The sequence below is a fragment of the Papilio xuthus genome, unplaced genomic scaffold (assembly GCF_000836235.2).
Source record: "Papilio xuthus unplaced genomic scaffold, Pxut_1.1 DF827756.1, whole genome shotgun sequence".
NCBI classification, from domain to species: Eukaryota; Metazoa; Arthropoda; class Insecta; order Lepidoptera; family Papilionidae; genus Papilio; species Papilio xuthus.
In genome coordinates, this window is record NW_013530893.1 from 4,590,043 (window position 1) to 4,611,882 (window position 21,840).

At 33.7% G+C, this 21,840-nt stretch overlaps 1 protein-coding gene across 1 annotated transcript; it reads left to right on the forward strand.

Annotated features, from left to right (window-relative positions):
* Window positions 1–5,137: 5,137 nt before the first annotated feature.
* LOC106116271 (uncharacterized) lies at window positions 5,138–7,498 on the forward strand. Its single transcript, XM_013310029.1, has 5 exons — window positions 5,138–5,242; window positions 5,599–5,683; window positions 6,262–6,380; window positions 6,797–6,974; window positions 7,382–7,498. Exons 1-5 carry the CDS (start codon window positions 5,156–5,158, stop codon window positions 7,456–7,458), a joined length of 546 nt encoding a protein of 181 aa, XP_013165483.1. The 5' UTR covers window positions 5,138–5,155; the 3' UTR covers window positions 7,459–7,498.
* The last annotated feature ends 14,342 nt before the right edge of the window (window positions 7,499–21,840 follow it).

The window sequence follows — 21,840 nt, forward strand, 5'->3', positions numbered from 1 at the left end:
AATAATACTTTTAATAATAGCGGAGGTAATTTATTTCACGAAATATTAAAATATTGTGCTCACGAAATCTTGTATTCGTGCGTAACTTTCTTTTTTCTTCTTTGCCGTTGGTTTCCACTTTTAAAATTATTGCTTTTTTACAGATTTTTCGTAAAACGGAAACCCACTCAGGATTTATTCGACTATATTATATGTCTTATTCCATTTATGCTAACATCAACTTTATAATATACTAACTGTTGCACGCCACTCCGTCCGCGGAGAAATAAAAACTTAATTAGCAGCGTATATGTTCTTCCAGATAGAGCGAACTGGCGGCGCACCGGTGGACGCTCTCTGCCCCACTACGGGGACATATTTTTTTTAAATATTTGCAGATTTTTAGTAAATTTACTTATATTTCTTGTACCATTCCAACTAAGCTCTAGGCTTGTGTTGGCAGGATTCGAATCCACGAGTTCATTATCGGAATTCCGTATCCTTAACCATTAGGCTATTGGTGCTTATATATTATTTATATTACTTTAAGTCAGTCAGAAAGTCATGTTCTTCCAGACTATGATCTACATTTATGTCAAATTTCAGCGTCATCCGTTGAGCCATTCCGGATATACCTTCAAATAAATATCCATTCATCCAAACATTCGCATTTATAATATTAGTAATATAATAATAAATAATATTTATGTAAACGTTCTCACAACATAATACTCAGTAAAAGTCCAATATAACTTAAGTAAGAATTAAACCGCGCTCCGTCAACTAATCTGTTATTATTTCATTTGCGACTCGCGACCGCGGAATTGATGTTTCATTTTAATAATAAACAAATTCGATCAACTTATTTATAACAAAATTACTTATTTATGTAAACTTTGTACACAAAATAACAATAAAAATACGTAGTGTACTGGTGAGTTCTCTAGAAGAGTTCCCTTATAGCTGACCCTAAACTGTATGGATGGACGGATGATAGAAGGTATCTTCAGAAAGGCTGCGTCAATTAAGTTGAAATTTGGAATAGATTTAGAGCATGTCTGGAACAATACATAGGCTACTAATCAAGTATTTTTTTGGTTCCGCGCGTGCTGATTTGCGGGCGACAGTTTGTAATTTTATAAAATAAAGTTTTAAGGTGCTTTTAACATATAATTTCTGAATTTGGTAAATTCTTTGGTAACGATGAAAAGTCATTTATGAAAATTGAAGGTAGAAAATATGGAAACCTTCTAAGGTGATTAGATTTTCCGGAAAATTTTGCAAAGGTGCTTCCATAAATGTATATTGATTACTCGGCACCTTTTTAATTTCGTATGGCCTCTAAACCCCTCCCTATCTGCGTGTAATCGATGCCTCCACGATGAATCGATTAACTTTTGTCAATAGGCTTTTTATTTATTTTTAAGTAAAAAAGAACTCGTACTTAAAAGGTTTTTAACATCATTTCGTATGCAAATATTATTTTACTTTGTAATTTTTATTGTATTTGAATATGAATTTAATAAAATTATATAAATTAATATTTCTAATTACGGACCAAAGTATATTAAGAGTATAATAATGTCAAAACAGCATTAACATCGGCGAATTTAATCAATTTCTACGGTACTCTACGAAGTACTACGTTCTGCTACGAACAACTACGACGTAGTGCACAAAGTGCTACGAACATCTACGGCGTAGCGTGCCTCTCAATAATGAGGCTTCCGTACTCTTCATGAATAAATTAATCGAATAGTCTTCTATAATATAAGATAAAGTTCATTATTGTTTTTGTTTTAAACTTTGAATTTATTTCATCTTTATCAGTCTACGGATTTCTGTTTGTCGTAGGTCTACATTAAAAATAGAAAACCTTTCTTGTATTTATTTTATATTATATGATGTTATATTAAAGTAAAAATAAAGAGTTATGTGTCCTTATTTAGTCCTCTTTCCCTTCCCATACTTTTTCTTATAGGATATGAATGGGAAGTGGAAGTAAACTTTCCGGATGAGAGGATGAATAGAAAGGGAAAATATTTTCTTTCTGTGTATCCTCTCCTCCGTCGATTAAAGGTAGGCAATGCATATGCAATTGCGTATGTCTATGGGCAACGGTCACTTTGCTATTTCAGTAATTTCAGGTGGCCGCTCGTTTACCACCTTATGATATAAAAAACACCTTATGATTAAATAAACATAAACGTTTATTTGTTTGTCATCAATTCTGAATAATAACAAATATTTAATTTAAATTACAAAGTCATTATCTGAGATGAAAGATTCCATTTATATTAATGAAGTTCTTCCTTCATTGAAATAAACAAATTTAAAGGGAAATTTCAATTACAAAGGATTAAAACCCAAATCTGTTTGTACAACAACGTTTGACTTCTAAAACTCTATCAGATATTTTGTTCAATCGATTCTAAAGATAAAGACGCAGTATCAATAGTCGTTAGCGCCCACATTATTTGGGCGATAGCCCTTACTTATTTTTACCACGCTTTCTTTCCTTCTAAATAGGCATTGTTAAATTTGATTTCTGTTTTCAATTCTTTGCTGAAATCAACCCTTTACGTTCCCAGCTATTAAATAAGTAAATTATGGTACGAGGAAGTGGATTTGACGGAGGAGACAACAGGTAGGAAAAGAAAATCTCTTTCCGTCAATTAAAGCTACGCAACGTCTGCAATTGCGTATGTCTATGGGCAGCGATCGTTTCGCTATTTCGGCGAATACATGTGGCCGCTCGCTCGTTTTTCACCACATAATATTAATGAAAATTTAAAACATGCTACGTAGTTTAAAAGTTTGCGTTGAAACATTTGTTTCCCCGCGTATCTTGTACAAAGAAGGTACTCTAAAGTTCTTCAACTATCTAAGTTTGAACGTAGCTTCTATAAGTTTGAGTTGGAATGTAGTTTGAAATTGAAATTAAAAATGTTAACTAGGATGTTGGTTATAACAAACTTTTACAATTCTAAAGAAGATGATTATAAAGATAAATGTTATAATACTAAACTAATTAAAAACGTGGAATATTTTTATTTATAATGTTAAATTATTTTTTCATTTAATAATAAAAATAATTGATTACAGAAGAGCGTCGGTAGCTCAAGGGTCAAGCAGTTGACTTGCAATCTGCAGGTCCTGGGTTCGAATCCCGCCATGTACCAATGTGTTTTACGATTTCGGATTTACATATATACATTTATACGACGTTCTTACGGTGAAGGAAAAACATCGTGATGCAACCTTGCACATGTCTGACAAGAAATTCAAAGTTATGTGTGAAGTCAACCATCCCGCACTAGGCTCCGAGCCTCTGGATGGGGACGTATAGCGAGCTGATGATGATGAAGCATTACACTGTTGCACGAACAGATTAAGCTGAATTCGAATTCAAAACTATGTGATTGTTCATGCGTATCGTAAAATAATATTAATACAACATCCATTCGAAACAACACTGAAAAGGGAAAAGCCGCACTTCCTTTAAAATTGCTATTCTAGTAAGTAGACATAATAACCCTATTCATTAAAAGTTTTTCTGTACAATGTCATATGTTTTGTAAAGTTCTTTATTGTACTTATTCCATTGACTATTAAAAGTATTATGAAATAACTAGTTGTCGCCTGCAACTCTGTACGTGAGGAATAAAAACAATCTTAAATTTGTTCTTTCAGACTATGATTTACATCTATGTCAAATTTAAACGAGATCCATGCAACAGTTCTGAAGATTCCTTCTAACAAACATCCATCCATCTAAACATTCGCATTTATAATATATGTTAGATGAAATAGGTCTAATATAATATATTAATGTGAATTAATGAAAAATCTTAACAAGCACATTGAAATGTTACTATCTTATTTTAATATTATAAACGCGAATGTTTAGATGGATGGATGTTATTGTCCAGAACAGCTAACCGGACATCGCTGACATATGGCATGCCATATTAAACATAGTCTGGAAGAACTTATAGGCTATTTACTAAGTAGTTTTCTTAATTCCGCGCGAACGAAGTCGCGGGAAAGAAGACAGTTTAATATAATTATGATCAACAACAAGCGAGATAGTTTTTATAATACTAATGAAACATCTGTACAAAAATATATTGCTATCTCTGTTTATTTTCAAAAAGAGTGAGAGAGATAACATGTTTAGTACAGTCAGCTTCACAAATGTATATAATGGTCAAGAAATTTGTATACACGGTTTCAAAAATAAGTAAGCAAGTAATATTCGTCGGTCTTAACATTAAAAAATTTGAACGTAAATTAAATATCAATGTGACATTAGTCGTGATGCGTGACGCGTGACACTTTCTGATTATTTCCCTGAACGTAAACGTACAAAGGACGTGACCCGGATTGGAAATGTGTCAGCCCTCTTCCCGAGAGGATACTGTACCTTGTAATTCATTTATTAGGGTTCATAACATATGTGTGTAACAAAACATAGTATATTTTATGCTTCTAGTTGTCATTGTATTTTTTATTTAAAAATAAATTAACTTAATGCAATAAAATTTTAATTCTATTCTTGAGGACAATTAAATTATTGCCCGATTTACAGTTGGTTAATTTTAGAACTAATGCTACTGTAAACTTGGAAATCTAACTGTTAAATCTCAGAGTAGCATGTTTACGTGACGAATTGAAATGTCAAGACGTCACACGGATACACTCCGCAGTACTTGTCTAGCGTGACTGACATCTTGGCGGTATAACAAATGAACAAACCAACTGTTCACCTTTCAGTAGCGAGAATATGATTTATACGTAGCATATTCCATTACGAGTCTAATGTCTTTGTCGCCAATAGAACAAAGGTTAAAGGTATGTACCAAAATCTGTCTTGGGTTTGAATCCGCCATATGACTTGTGACATGCTTTTAATGTTTAGCTTTTGACGTTTAAATAAGTTAGTTAAATATAATTGGTTTAGGAAGTTTGTTTAATATTTAAAAAATAAAAAAATAATTGGAATCTGCTGGCATAACGTCGATATTTCTTAAGACGTTAATGGAAATTAAAAGTAAACATTTGTTTATCACTTTTGTCAAATGTCAAAATCATATTGTAGTTCTGTCAAATTTATATTGTAATTTTTAATTATTTGATAAATTTAATATATAAATAATACAAAGAAAAATTTATTATGTGTGAGACTGTACCGTTTTTTGGAAATTATTGTGGTTTTATTTCATTACAACTTGGATTGCTTTTTATAAGCATTCAAAGTATTGTTAGTGAATAGTTTTCTGTACTTTATTTTATTGTTCCTTTGTGTAGATTTAAAAATTGAAATATAGAAATTCTAAGCCAGAGATTCCCAAACTTTTTATATTCATACACGCCTTACAAAATGTTACTGGTTCCGAAGAACCCACTTTTGCAACATTTTTTCTTCTATGAATCTAAAAAATTAATCTTTCGCTATCGTATACTTTTGCCGATATTCCGTAGACCTTCTGTGTCAGTAGTGGTTCCCAAAGTAATTTAGGGGGTCCGAAACCGCTTTGGGAATCACTACTCTATGCCAAGGGTTAGTGCGTTTTCTTAAGTAATTATTAAATGTCTCTGCGTGTGTCTTCTTTTCAGGTAACTGGAGTATTAGGATTATCTATTATAGAAATACAAACGAACATGGATTATACTCAAGCGAAGAATTTCACAGAATTACTTCGTATGACAAATTTATTCTTTACTTTCTAATGTAGTTACTTGTGAAGTGCGTCGGTGGCTCAGGGGTCAAGAACTTGACTTATAATCTGCAGGTCCTGGGTTCGAATCCCGCCAAGTACTAATGTGTTTTTCGATTTCCGATTTACAAATGTAAATTTATCCGACATTCTTACGGTGAAGGAAAACATCGCGATGCAACCTGCACATATATCTGAGAAGAAATTCAAAGATATACATACATATGTGAAGTCAACCAACCCGCACTTGGTCAGCGTGGTTGTCTATGGCCTAGTCACCCCTAACTTAAGGTAGACACCGAGCCCCTCGGTGGGGACGTATAGTGAGCTGATGATGACTTAAGTGATTACTTTTTACTATTAAACTAGCTGCCGATTCGGTTCATGCGGAATTTAAAATAAAAACTTAATTGCCTATGTGTTCTTTCAGACTATGTTCTACATCCATACCAATTTTTATCGAGATCTGTTAAGCCGTTCTGGACATACCTTCAAACAAATATCCATCCATCTAAACATTCGCATTTATAATATTAGTAAGATAGTAATATTTTGATTTCAGGATCAACAGGTGCAAACCACGTTCTAACGAATCTGGATACATCAATCACTTATGGCTTTACTTTGATATTTTTTGTTTACATATTTTTGGGTGTCATATTGCTTATTGCAACATTTTGGGTAATAATTATTTTTAAATTACACGTTAATATACCAGTATTTTTGATTTTATTTGTTCTTAGGAATTCGAATTATAAATTCACAATAACGATTTTTTTGTATGTACATTTCATTGTGACCTGCCTAAACGATTTAACTAATTTTGAAGTGTGATAAGAGGATGTCATAAATCAATACTAAAAAAAATAATTCTTCTCTTGTCAGCCATAAGTCGCTCAATGCTGGGCATAGGCCTCTCCCAAAGATCGCCCTGATGACCTGTCTTGTGCTAACTGCATCCAGGACGCTCCCGAAACTTTGACCAGGTCATCAGTCCATCTTGCGAGAAGCTTGCCCACGCTACGTAGATCTGTCATTAGCCGCCACTCTAGGACTTTAATTAAGAACTAATTTTAAAAATAATGCTGTCATTCCAGGACAATGAATCATTACTTTTAACATTCGTTTGGGGTACATTTTTGAATGTAGCTTTTGGATATTCTATTCTCGGTGGACTGGCGATAGTTTGCATAATGGAGGATACATGTTTATTCAGCTCTATGGATTGGATATCAGCCTCCTTGGTTTTCATACTAATGGTGTTGTTCTTCACTTGTAAGTATTACTATCAGTTCTTGTATAATATTATGAGTCTTGTGTGGTTTTGTATCTCCAAATAGCTTATATGTTTTTAAAGAGAACTAGGTCCTTTGGGTAAATTAGTCTGTTATAGGCCGGTTATACTGGAATTCATTTTTTTATTTACATTTTCGGAGTGGGTGGATTGAAAACACCGATGTATTTATGAAGTTATGTACGGTCTAATATAATTATACGTACCCACTGAGGGGTTCGGAGGGCCATAGTCAACCACACTGGCCCTGTATATGTTGACTTTATAAATATCTTTGAGTTCTCAGATATATGTAGGTTGCTTACGATGTTTTCCTTCACCGTACGAACGTTGGATAAATATAATAATCAAATAATTAAATGCTAATTAATACTAAAACTGTTTTCAGTGTGGCTGTATTACGGATTCGTCGCACACAGTTATGTGGAAGATAAGAAAAATGTAACTGAAGAGAATCATAATTAATGAAAACATTTCCAGTCAAAATATATGATTTTTTTTTTTGTTTTTTTTTTTTTTAATGTAAAAATTTCTAAGAAAATATGAAACTTTGCCTTACTTTATAAGAACTAAATATATCGTTTTTTAATAAGACATTATAATACGTTTTTGTTTTCAGTCTTAAATCTTACATCTTACTAATATTATAAAAGCGAAAATTGAGATGGATTGATGGATGTTTATAAGAAGGTATCTCCAGAACGGCTACACGAATTTCGCTCAAATTTGGCATAAATGTAGAACATAGTCTTGAAGAACACATAGGCTACTTATTAGTCAGTTTTCTTTGTAAGTAAATAATTGAAATCAATTTCACAATTTACATAAAAATATAATTTTCATCCTGAAATAAATACACGACTAATGAACATTTTAATTCATATTATAACGAGTTAATTGACATAATTATAAATTTAAATCATAATATCAAAGCGATTCATTAAAATGAATATATAACTGCGAAATAGCAATGTACGCGTCCGGAAACTTATAATCAGTTCGCCTTTGAAATGTATCTGGGTTAAGAGCGCTTGCAGACTATCGAGAAATACTAAAGTACAAGGTCATGTCACCACACAATCACAACAGATCTAATACAATATAGGACTTTTTTATACAATCAAAAGTTCTTGCATGCGACTCCGTCCAAACAGAATAAAAAAAAAATATTCTATTTTAACTCCAAATTTTATCTAGATTACTTTAAAAATTATAGCATTTATTGATTGCTAGCTGCCGCCCGCGATGATGTCCGCGCGGAATTGGAAAAAGACTTAATTAGTAGGCTATGTGTTCTTCTAGACGATGTTCTTTATTTATGCCAAATTTTAGAGATCCATGCAGGCGTTTTGGAGATATCTTCAAACATTGATCTGTTCAAAATTCGCATTTATAATATTAGTAACATTAGTAAGATTTACTATAAGCGGTCAAAGGGATAAAAGACGTATTTAACTAAATAGCGTCTAATCGTATTTTTTGAAGTAATAAAAAAGGGTTTTAAGTAAAGTTAAGTAACTTTACTTAAGTTTATCGATTGCTTACTGAGTAGTGTTACAGTTGCAAACTGACTTAACACGACAAAGACGCTTCTGAGTCTACTTTAATAAACTTCTAAGTTATTTTAACTTAGCTTGCACTTAGAATTTTCCTTCAGTATGTAAATCAGTAGAACTCAATTTGAAAGTTAACACTTTTAAAGCTTAAGTAAAAACGTTAAAAAGTAAGAAAGATTTCTTATTAGATTGGTTTTTATTTAAATAACATTAAACTTGATTATTCAATATCAATTTATTTTCTTAGTTAAAATTTTCTAACAAGAAATTAAATTTAACAAATAATTTTTTTTGTTGATACTTTTATTACATTTTAAGATGGTAAACGAACAAGCAGCCACCTGAATTCGTCGAAACAACGATGCGACAACTTCCCATAGACATTCACAATTGCAGATTCGTTGCAGTCCTTCAATCGATAGAAGAGGGGACGCACAGAAAGAGAATATTTCCTCTTCGTATATTCTTCTCCTCAATAAAATCCACTTCCCCTTCTCATTAGGCATTATAAAAAAGTACAAAAAATCGTAAATAGAAACGTTACTACTTTTGTAAGAAAACGCGGAAGTGACTAACGTAGAGAGTTAAGTTATAGTAAAGAAATGGGGTAAAAAAATCGCCATTATCCTAAGAGAGTTAAAGGTTCAACATGTTTTTATACAAGTATATCGACATTGGAAACTTACGTTTACACGACACAATAGTGGAAACGAAATCTAGGAATCAATCTCGTTCAACAATTTCGTAGCGAAGCAAACTAATCTTACATCGAGTAGTAAATACGTATCTTGAATTATTGGACGTCGACTCGCTCCGTGCAAGGCTTTGATGTAATCTGCAGCTCGAACTGCAGACTAGACTAGGATTGCAGACTCGGTATAAGCGAACTTGTGGTAACATGGTACTCTTAGACTATTTCTTTCTTGTTAAAATTCAAAGTTACAAGGAATTTTTCGTCAACGTAATGAATTAACTTGTAAAGCACGTAAACTTTCAAGAAAGTGTTTGTTCATAGAGTTGTCGACAAAATATGTTTGATTTTTAAAGTGCCACCTACGGGCCGGGCCGTATATGACAAAAAATCTTATACTTTTAAAAATTTTTGTTTGTTTTAGAATACTTTCTCGTAAATTTTCATTGTAGATCCCAGCTTTTATAAGCTCGATGACGAATACGAATCAATCAAATGAAAAAAGTCAAAAATCAGTCGGTTACCATTACAATACTTTGATAACTAATATATATATATATATTTATTTATTCTTGACATATCCTGTTATTTATATGTTATATAACCCTCTATCTATGTTATTCTTTCCTGTCCCACTGGGTTGCCTGGAAGAGATCGCTTGTAGCGATAAGGCCGCCCTTGCTTTGTAAATTAGTTAATTGTCTTTTTTATGTATTATGATAGTATTAAGAGTTAATAAATAAATGAATAAAAAATCGTGGGTTTCTGAAACCATTTCTGTAAAACATATCGTCATCTCCGTCATTAGCTTTGACAAAACAGAGATAATAATGTTTTAAATGGTGATTTTAAATCATCATTAATTAATGAATTCACACGTGGTATTGACGTCATTGTTCTTACAGATTAGTGACAGACGTTATTCTCAGTTGAGCTAATATTTTGTATGAATTGTTTATTACGACTTAAGTTTCTTCAGTGAGCAAACAGAATACATTAACACTTAACTAGAGACATCAAAGTAGCGTTAAGTGACTCTGTTAGTATTGGTGTTTTCACAAAGACATTTATGTCAAAGACCTGAAACTAATTAACTTCCCCTTCGTATTACGGTAATATGGAAAGGGAACGTGGTTTTGGCGGGAAAAGGTATACAGAGGTAAGGAATTTATGTATTCCTGGCGATTCTTCTGTTTAAAAATATTTGTTTAACTTTTAACTTAATGGCAAGATCTATATGTACCGGTCCTTTTGTAACTTAGCGATGCAAATTACTTAATATTAATGTCATTGCGTAATTTATTAGGGATTATATTTTAAACCTTATTGTGGATGTATTAGACAATTATCATGACTAACAGATCTATCAGAGAGTCTATCACGAATATTAGCGTGATAGTTGCGAGAACGTATTCGTAACATGGACAAAATTTGTATTTGGTTTGTTGGTGTATATCTGGTAGGTGCTTGCACAAATTATAATACAAATATTGTGGCCAAGCTTACGAAATGCTCTCGAATATTCATGCTAGACCCCCAGAAGTGTCACGACTCCCGACTGGCGGGTTTATTAAAACGTCAACGTGATGTCGAGATGTCATTCAAGCTGACTGAACAGAGCACGAAATGCAGTACTTCAAATGCTGATTTATGCATTCGCGAATTTATTTAACACGTTCAATGCTATCGGCGAGAGTTCACTTATTATGATTTAAGTGGCATTGAATGTGTTTATATATAAAGAACGGAACAAGACTTTTAAACATATTAAAATGATTAACGAAATGTAAATTTCTCATAAGAATTTTTTAAGTATAGGGCGACAGCATATTACAATATGATTTTAACTTAGGCTATGTGCAGTGTTTGCATAAATGTAGTGTTGTTTGTCTTGTGCGTACACGTCAAAGTACATGTCGGAGAGAGTAGGCGTCAGTCGATGTTAGACCTTTGGACCGGTAGCATGTGTCGGTACGTAAACGAGCCAAATATAACGCAACAAATGCTACACTATGTATACGCTATAAAATATATCTTAGAAAATAAGTCGCCAAAGATTTAAATGATATGAAAAACTGCTTTTATCCGTTTAAAAATTATCTTAACAGTTTTTATATAAAATTACTCGTAAAATATCTTTATTCTTAGTAACGCTGAGATTTGAAGTACTAATGGCTTTTCCTTGTACGTCCATTACAAGTTCAAATAATTCTAGAAAACTTTCTAATCGGTTACAATTGTTGCTTATTGGATATTTCGTAAAGTATGAATTCCCTTGACAGTTTCTTTAAGGTTTCCTCTATCGAAGTAACTAAATAAAAATATATAATCTCATGTTCTTTTCAAACAAAATGAAAGGGATGACTATATTTTTGGTAGCATTTACCACAGTAGAAGCCGATCTTAGGTGTCTTGGGGCTTAATATGAGGTTTTTGCATTGGTCAATTAATTATTTTAAAGTTTTCGATTTCATACATAATTTGTGGGCAATTAAATCATCATCATCAGCTCACTATACGTCCCCACCGAGGGGTTCGGAGCCTACCCTAAGTTAAGGGTAATTAGGCCATAGTCAACCACGCTGGCCAAGTGCGGGTTGGTTGACTTCACACATATCTTTGAATTACTTCTCAGATATGTGCAGGTTGCATCACGATGTTTTCCTTCACTGTAAGAACGTCGGATAAATGTACATATGTAAATCGGAAATCTAAAAACACATTGGTACATGGCGGGATTCGAACCCAGGACCTGCAGATTCGAGTCAAGTGCTTGACCACTGAGCCACCGACACTCTTTAATTAAATAGGCAATTAAATATAAAATTATTATTATTTACCGCTAATATTAGTAAGAGATGTCGCTAGAATAATAAATTTAAAACCATTACAAATAAAATTTCATACCAACAAAACAATGATAATAAGCCTTAATGTAACCTAACCATATCAGGACCATTAGGAGGTCCTTCAAGAATCGAGCATATTTCTAAAAGGCTGGCAACACATCTGCAGTTTCTATAGTGTTGTATATGTCCATAGTTATCGATAATAATGAAGTTCCCGTCACTCCTTGGCTTTCTTTCTTTATAAAAAATATTGAGAGGTGTGTCAGGATTACGCTAAATGGAAGTCAGTGGTCTCCGCCTACTCCTCGTTGTTAAGAGAAATTCTATGAAGTCCAAGTTTGTTCAAATCAAGCAATAATTAACAGTGGGTTTCTAAGATCAAACTGACCGTTTAAAATATATTGTTATCACAATTTCGTCAAAGATAATGAGAGGGATGACGATATGTTTTATACGGATATTTTGGTCTCAGAAACCAACGGTTAAACATGTATCATAATTTTATGCTATTAAGTTGTACGTGAACAGAAACGTCGAACAAGATTTAGTATTCTCGTAGTGAAGTGAAGATTGTGCGGAAAACGTATATTTGAAACTGTAATTGGGTTGAAGAAAATCTTTACAGAAACGTGATTCGAATACTTCTTACTAATCTTACTAATACTATAAATGCGAATATTTGTATGGATGGATAGATGGATGGATGTTTGTTAAGTTATCTACAGAACGGCTGAAAGGAACCAGCTTAATTTGGCAAACATGTAGAACAGTCTGGAAGAACACATAGGCTTTTATTAAGTTTTTTTTTAGCTCCGCGCCCAACGGAGTCGCGGGCGACAGCTAGTTTTATATAATTTTGTTCTTCTGTTTTTTTTAAAGTTAACCAGAAATAACATCATAAATGTCTTCAAGTTCTAACTAACTTTGTTAAAGTTGTAATTAAGCGTTGCCGGCGTACGGTAACTAATGAAATTTCTCAGTTGACGTTTCTTATTAACTAATTAATTGCATGTTCAATATTAAATGTTGTAGGAATTGGAGGGATTTTTCTTCTTTATTACTCTGCATTACATTAACTGTGGATTAAATTAAAAGAATAAATATCTAACTTCTCTAATTTAACAGTGGTTGACGCCAGCTGTTGTACGAATGGGCATTCAATCTTTGCCAATCACGACCACACAGAAGAATTCGTCAATCGAAAGCAATTTCGCCTGCAGTCTGATGAGCGTGCCAGAAGACTTATTTTAGTCTTCTTTCCCTTCCCAACCTTTTTCTTGTAACGAAAGGTTGAAAAGAGGAAGAGACATAGTCCCATTCTGTGCATCTCCTTCAGTAGATTCATCAATTCTGCCTGTGTGAAACCGTAAACGCTCTCGCATCACAGGGACAGATGAACTTTCTCTTTGATATTGTCATCTCTTACATTTTCAATTGATAAAACAGAGACAACGGTAAAGGTAATAAAAGCAGTTCGTTCGAAGTATTTCAGTGAGTTTTTCAGCTTTTCAGATAAGCTCTATAATTACAAAAGCAACAAAAGCGAAGCAACAATCTGTTACGGCTTAAACTTTTGTTGTAGTTTGAAATTGGACGATGCGAACAAGTTATACATAAATTGCGTCGAACAACAGGTGTTCAACTTAACTTTTATAGAATTCACTTAAGTCTGACTTAAGTAGTTAATTTGTGAAGGCGTATTAAAAAGATTTCTTTATAAAAGAAAGTCGTGTTAGTTACACTATTTATAACTCACGAACGGCTTTACCGATATGGCTGAAAATTGGTGAGGAGGTAGCTTAGAGCCAGGAGACGGATATAGGATAGAATTTATGTCTTGAAGAGCTGCTTCTTATTTAACTTAATAATAATATAAATGCGAATGTTTAGACGTATGTGATGTGGATGGATGGATGGGTGTTTGAACATATCTCTAAAACAGCTGAACGGATCTCGATTAAAGTTGGGATACGTATAGAACATAGTCTGAAAGAACACATAGGCTACACTTATTAAGTTTTTTTGTATAGCCACGTGGACGGAGTCGCGGGCGAAAGCTAGTTTATTATACAAGTAGCCAGGTCTAGACAAGTAAAATCGATACTCAAACAAAGGCTTAAACTTTTTTATTTGTTGTCGTTTATTTTTAGAACGCAGGTGCGCCAGCTGACTGTTACAGGGTGCTTTTAACGTAACTAAATGCATGAAAGTGTTTTATGTTTTAATGTATGGTATATAAAACTGATTAGACTCGAGACTAAATGCAAAGATCCTGATAGAGCAAGCTGGCGGCGTACTGTTGACGTCTGATAACTACATCAGATCATTTGGACTGGTTAAATAAATTGGAATGATATTTATTATTATTTAAATTTTCTGTAACTCATACAGCCAACTTCAAACCTCAAGTGACTTGTGGACGCTTAAGTGATTAACCTTTTGACCGCCGTAGTCACCTAGACAAGTGACGATTATGGAACCATGTAAAGGTTAAGTTAAAATTATTATTGCTTTCATTAAAGTTTACAATAGAAGTGGATTATCCATTTCGTATTTCGTCTACCAAAATTTGTACTAACAATAAACTTTCCAACAATTACAACTATAAAAGGTATGTCAACCTTTCCACTTAATGGTCCATGTCTTTTTCATATCGTCTATGATATGTTTAATGGCCCGAATCAAGTTTATCTCGGGATTTCGTGTACAAAAGAAAATGCTACGGTCCGTCAAAAAGTTTGCTTAGTGCTGCCATTGTAAGAACGGAAATTGTGAAAAACTTTTGATGATTGAACTAAAGAAAGAATAAAAGTGCTTATTCTTTTTTTTTATATGATAAGGTGGCAAACAAACGAGCGGCCACCTGAAATCGCTGAAATAGCCAAGTGACCGTTGCCCATAGACATACGTAATTGCGTATGCGTTGCTTACCTTTAATCGACGGAGGAGAGGATGAACAGAAAGAAAATATTGTCCCTTCCCATGCATCCTCTCATCCGGAAAGTCCACTGCCACTTCCCATACTTTCCTTATAAGGAAAAGGATGGGAAGGGAAAGAGGACTAAATTAGGCCTCCGGGACGCACACTCATCAGACGAAACGCGGAATTGCATCCGCTTGACGCCTGTCTTCTGTGTGGTCGTGATATTTCACCGGGCGAGCCGGGACAATTCGTGCGAAGATGTTAAAGCGGGCTCTACCACTGTTCAATAGTAGAGTTCCATTATGAAAGGTACAACTTACTTTCCTATGTATTTAAAAATGACTGAATATTCAATTTATTATATTCTATTCTACCTCTGACTAATTACTATCGAAATGATATAAAATTTAATTATTATAGATTAATGTCAAAATAAGTACCTGGACTGGCTATTTTGAATAGATTAGTAGTGGTTTTATTAAACGATTTCCTAATCTATTATAAATAAACTTGAAATTTCTTATTCCCAGTCTATGAATGTTTAAGTAAGCGATTACAATTTCTAGTACAATTCATTCTAAAACTAAATTAAACTCTTCTACTTTAGTCTGAGTTTTTACTACTTCAATTTAGAGTCAATCTTATCTCTGTCTTTATATAATCTGTATTTCAGACACTTGAATAGGTCGACGTTTCCGCATTTGTTTTGAGGGGACTCCAAAAGTAACGTACTTTTTAATCCTTCCATTGTTACGCAGAGCATACTTATACTGGCAGGTTACAATTGAAAAAAAGAATATAAAAATGAATAAAAAACCTGTGATTTTTTCTCTTTAATTCACATTTTTGAAAAAAAATGAATGAGTAACTGGCCACTGACAAAATGATGACAATAAATTTCAAAATGGAACTCTATTAAAAGAGACAATTGAAATTTGTATCCATGATTCATTAACATCTCTCTTTATTCTCTTTGAAAAAACAGAGATGACAATATTTTTGTACACAAGGTTATTACTGACGTCATCTGTATAAATAAAAAAAGTCATGTTAGTTACCCTATTTATAACTCAAGAACGGCTTTACGGATATGCCTGAAAATTGGTGAGGAGGTAGCTTAGAGCCAGGAGACTGATATAGGATACTATTTATTCAATTTTTTTTCGAATTTATGCCTTTAAGAGCTGCTTTTTTAACTTACTAATATTATAAATGCGAATGTTTAGATGTGATGTGGATGGATGGATGGGTGGGCTACACTAATTATTTTTTATATATCCACGCGGACGGAGTCGCGGGCGATAGCTAGTTTCTTCTAAAAACAACATACATTTTTGTTATTTACGAGAAAAATTATTATGCGCCTGAGTACGGTTGTATAGTATTATAGTAATAACAAATCCTATCACGAGTCTAATCTCACGCGATGTAAGTTTGCGCAATCTAATTGAAACTTGGTGTTGACGCGAATTAACTTTGAAAGTCTAAGATTAACTATTCTCGAAGCGACAGGTGGAAGATGTTACGAAGATACAGCTTACGTTTATAGATATAGAGTAAAATCAATAACATTTCCCTTGGAACAGGAATTTCAGTAGTGCAGTTTCTATTGAGACAAATTAAATACTCGTATTAGGATTAGGAGCGTCGGTGGCTCAGTGGTCAAGCACTTGACTTGCAATCTGCAGGTCCTGGGTTCGAATCCCGCCATGTACCAATGTGTTTTTCGATTTCCGATTTACATATGTACATTTATCCGACGTTCTTACGGTGAAGGAAAACATCGTGATGCAACCTGCACATATCTGAGAAGTAATTCAAAGATATGTGTGAAGTCAACCAACCCGCACTTGGCCAGCGTGGTTGACTATGGCCTAATCATCCTTAACTTAGGGTAGGCTCCGAGCCCCTCGGTGGGGACGTATAGTGAGCTGATGATGATGATGATGATTAGGACTGAGCGTAGGTGGCTCAGAGGTTAAAGCTATTGATTTGTAATCTGTAGGTCCTGGGTTTGAATCCCGCCATGTACCAATGTGTACATTTATCCGACGTTCTTACGGTGAAGGAAAACATCGTGATGCTACCTGCACATATATGAAATTCAAAGATGTTTGTGAAGTCAACCCGCAATAGGCTAGCGTGGTTGACTATGGCCTAGTCACCCCTTACTTGTAGGTTCAGAGCCCGTCGGTGGGGACGTATAAAGAGCTGATGATGAAATTAGTATTTTTATCAGACAAGAGGCCTCAATGATTTTAATAAGATGCTATTTGCTTCGTATTCTTCTATAGAGTGTTATATATAATCTGTGGGTTTCTAAAACCAAAACCTTTGTTTAAAATATATTGCTATCTCTGTTTTGTCAAAGATAATGATAGGGATGACGATATGTTTTATACAGAGATTTTGGTATCTGAAACATATGGTAAATAGTTAAGGTTGGCTATGAATTCTTGCATATTTTAAAATTATAACATAATATCTTTGAAACAATGCAATTTGTTGAGTTTAATGTTTACAAGGAAGTATTCTTGAAGTAAGCAATTCGCGAGATCACTTCTGCGTAAACTTCTCAGTTTGAAACTTGTTTACAAGACGTAAAGCAACAAGCAAATTGTTTGACAAACTTTTTGAATGTTTTCACAAGCGCTTTCTCACGATAAGCGAGAGAGCGAACAGCAGAAAGCACATATTATAGCAAATACTAATATTTAAAGCTTTAGTGAGTTTCTGAGATCAATATCCCAGTTTAAAACATGTCATCTCAGTTTTATACAGAAATTATCGTCTCGGAAACCAACGATTAGAAATTAGTACAAGTACTGAATACTTAAACAGAATACAAAGGGAGGAAAATGAGAAAAAAGACGATCGAATAAAAGACGACCGATCTATACAGATTAGACGAAAGATGAATTATTGATCCACAATAGTCAAATCTTACTTAATATTATATTATAAATGCGAAAGTTTAGATAAATGGATGTTTGTTTGTTGGTATCTCCGAAACGGCACAACGGATCTTTGTGAAATTTGGCAAAGATGTAGAATGTAGTCTAAAAAGACATAGACTAATATATTTTTTTAATTCTGCGCGGAATTTTTTTTTTATATCAAAAGGTGGTAAACGAGCAAGCGGCCACCTGAGATCGCTGAAATAGCGAAGTGACCGTTGCCCATAGACATACGCAATTGCATATGCGTTGCCTACCTTTAATCGACGGAGGAGAGGATGCACAGAAAGAAAATATCTTCCCTTTCCATGCATCCTCTCATCCGGAAAGTCCACTTCCACTTCTACATACAGGACATAGTCGCGGGCGACAACTAGTTATTAATATTGTAAAGTCTTCTTGAGACTTTATCGAGTGGAATATCCAAAAATAATAAACCTAGTCCATATTTTACTGTAATGTTATTGTGGATAAGACTACAGAAACAATCATAGCTCAGTTTCATGAATTAGTACAAAAGTACATTATCTCTTCACGAATATGTTTTGTTTTCAGCACAATATAAATGATAAAGTAATTCCCACATTTCACATTATGACGGTTGCTCGGCGTTTCGTGAAAATTTCTTTTGATAAGGGTCTGCTTTTTTTTGTTTAGATTACGTAAATTCACAAAAGAAATTTACGCATTATCAAAGTTACTTTAAACAATCTATCTAATATTATAAATGCGAATTTTTAATAGTGGATGGATGCATAATCTGGAAGAACACATACGTCACTTATTAAGCTTTTTTTTCTGTGGGGTCGAAGTCGCTGGTAAAAGCTAATTTTAAATAAAAATTGTATTCAATTTAAAAAAACCAACTCTAAAATAAAGCCTATAGGAATAATCATAGATAAAATACAATTTAAAGCAAATATTTGATAACGGAATTTAACAATTTCGCCAAATCAAAGCACAAGCATTGAAGCATACTTATCCGGTCAAGTCCGGTTTGTTCCGGACAAAAGAGGTTCGGTCCGGATGCAACCCGTCGATTGCTTGGGTTCGTTATTCCAACCTTCATTGAGAAATTACGAATCTAAAATGTTAACCACCTTAAAAGAGGAACCCAAGACCGAAAAATTGATAGTCTCTGTCCTTAAACATAACACTTTGTGTTCTATAATAATAAATTATTTAAAAAAAAACTGCCATTTTACTTTTCTTTTATTACATGCCAGTTACATAGAGTTTAAGAGAAACAAGTTTGAATGGTGTTAATCAAGATAAAAGGTTAATTAGTACAATCTCACGATCTGCCGACGTGCAGAAGATCAGATTAATTAATGACAATCTAACGACTCTCGAGAAATTGTCAACTCAAATTAATTACACTTTAATATTGTATGAGAGTAATTAACAAGATTTTTTTTAATTTTGCTTTTATATGAACACTAACCGTCGCCTGAGATTCCGCGCTTTATTAATAAAAACTTAATGAGTAGCCTATGTGTTCTTTCAGATTATGTTCTACATCTGTGCAAAATTTCATCAAGATCCCTGCAGTCGTTTCGGAGATATCTCCAAGAAGAGAACTATACATTCATCCATCTACATTTTTGCATTCATAATATTAGTAATATTAAATAGCGGCCGCAACTGCGATCTCGTAGAGATTATTAAAAAAATGTAATGTGTGTTTATTTGTACTGAAAAGTCTTTGTTAATTTCCAAATTACTACGTAAATCATGTCATGTCATCAATGTCAATCATTATGTCTCCATAAATAATTTTAGCCTCCTGTTTAGATCTTGACGTAACATAATCTTAGATATACAGAATTATTTTTAAACAAAAAGCATAAATTAAATTATCTGCATTATTATATAAAATGTGAAATGATCCATCATTATAATGCACGCTACACACGTTCGGTTTGAACTGTACAGGTAAAACTTACGTGTAAACTTTTACCTGCCAGTAAAACTGTACAATGCGTCTAGCACGAATATTTTTGACAAGCGCCATCGGATCATTATTGACAAAATTTGTCTATAAATTTATACTGCACCCAAATTTATGTATTTATTTCATTTTATTTATTTATTTATCGGGCGTAAAGTACACTATAAATCTTACTAATATGGACATTTGTTTGAAAGTATAGATCTTACCGAAATTTGACGTAGATATAGAACATAGAACATTAGGCTACTAATTAAGTTTTTATGTGTCAACGTGGAGTCGCAAGACAACTAGTTTTGACATAATTGACGATAACGATGCGAATACATACAAAGCCAACAGTTCTCACTTTTGCCTATGTATACGATTTAACTGTACAGTTCAACTGTGCAGTTATAAATCATCAGCTCACTATACGTCTCCACCCAGGGGCTCGGAGCCTACCCTAAGTTAAAGGTGATTAGGCCATAGTCAACCACGCTGGCCAAGTGCGGGTTGGTTGATCTTTGAATTACTTCTCAGATATGTGCAGGTTGCATCACGATGTTTTCCTTCACCGTAAGAACGTCGGATAAATGTACATATGTAAATCCGAAATCGAAAAACACTTTGGTATATGGCGGGATTCGAACCCAGGACCTGCATATTGCATGTCAAGTGTTTGACGACTGAGCCACCGACGCTCCACAGCAGCAGTTATAAGTGAATGTGTGTAACTTACTTAATAAACTAACGCAAACAAACTTAGTGTGCTGGTGTAACATATTATACGCGATAAATTGCGATTAATTAGAGTGTGATATATTGTCTGCGAAGTAGGCCACGTGGGTGAGGCATTATGTACTGTTATTACCCATTCTTATATACATGCAATATATTACAAATATAAATTATCTTACATATTACAAGCTATTTTTATAAATCTTAGTATTTATATATTTAACAGTGGTAGAGCCCGCTTTAACATCTTCGCACGAATCGGCCCGGTTCGCCCGGTGAAATACCACGACCACACAGAAGACAGGCGTGAAGTGGAAGCAATTCCGCGTTTCGTCTGATGAGTGTGCGTCCCGGAGGCCTAATTTAGTCCTCTTTCCCTTCCCACCCTTTTTCTTAGAAGGAAAGGATGGGAAGAAGAAGTGGACTTTCCGGATGAGAGGATGCATGGAAAGGGACAATATTTTCTTTCTGTGCATCCTCTCCTACGTCGATTAAATGTAGGTAACGCATATGCAATTGCGTATGTATATGGGCAACGGTGACTTCGCTATTTCAGCGATTTCAGGTGGCCGCTTGCTCGTTTGCCATCTTATGATATAAAAGTAGTATTTATAATATTAGTACGATTTCGAAGATGAAAAGTGACAGTAACATTATAATATTAAACCAAAAAAAAATCTCTTCGTAGCGGATTTAAAATTTGACAGCGATACTTTTCATAAATTTTGAGAACAAAAAGAAGTACATTAACAATTCAAATGTTATTCGTTACGTATTGTTATCCATGATAAATCTGTCCTTTGGGAACCCATTGCGGCTTAACAAACTTTCTGACTCGTTTCAACTTTTGTACAATTTACATACTTTGCTTAATTCAGATTTATTTGTTTTATATGAAACAATATATATACGTAGTCAAACTGTCAATTAAATATGGATTGTTATGGGTTTTTTATTTGAATTCAGATTTTCACATATCGACAAATTGCAACGTCAAAGTCTGATATTTTGCAATATTTCGAATTGCAAATAACCTTACATAATAAAGTAGTGGGTGACAAATATAGTTGTTACATTGAGAAATTTGTCACCATAAATTTGACTAGTGTGAGACTTGGTTAACAAGCTATCGCCTGCGACTATGTCCACGCAGAGAATAACTTGAAAAGTAGCCTATGTGCTCTTGTAGACTATGTTCTA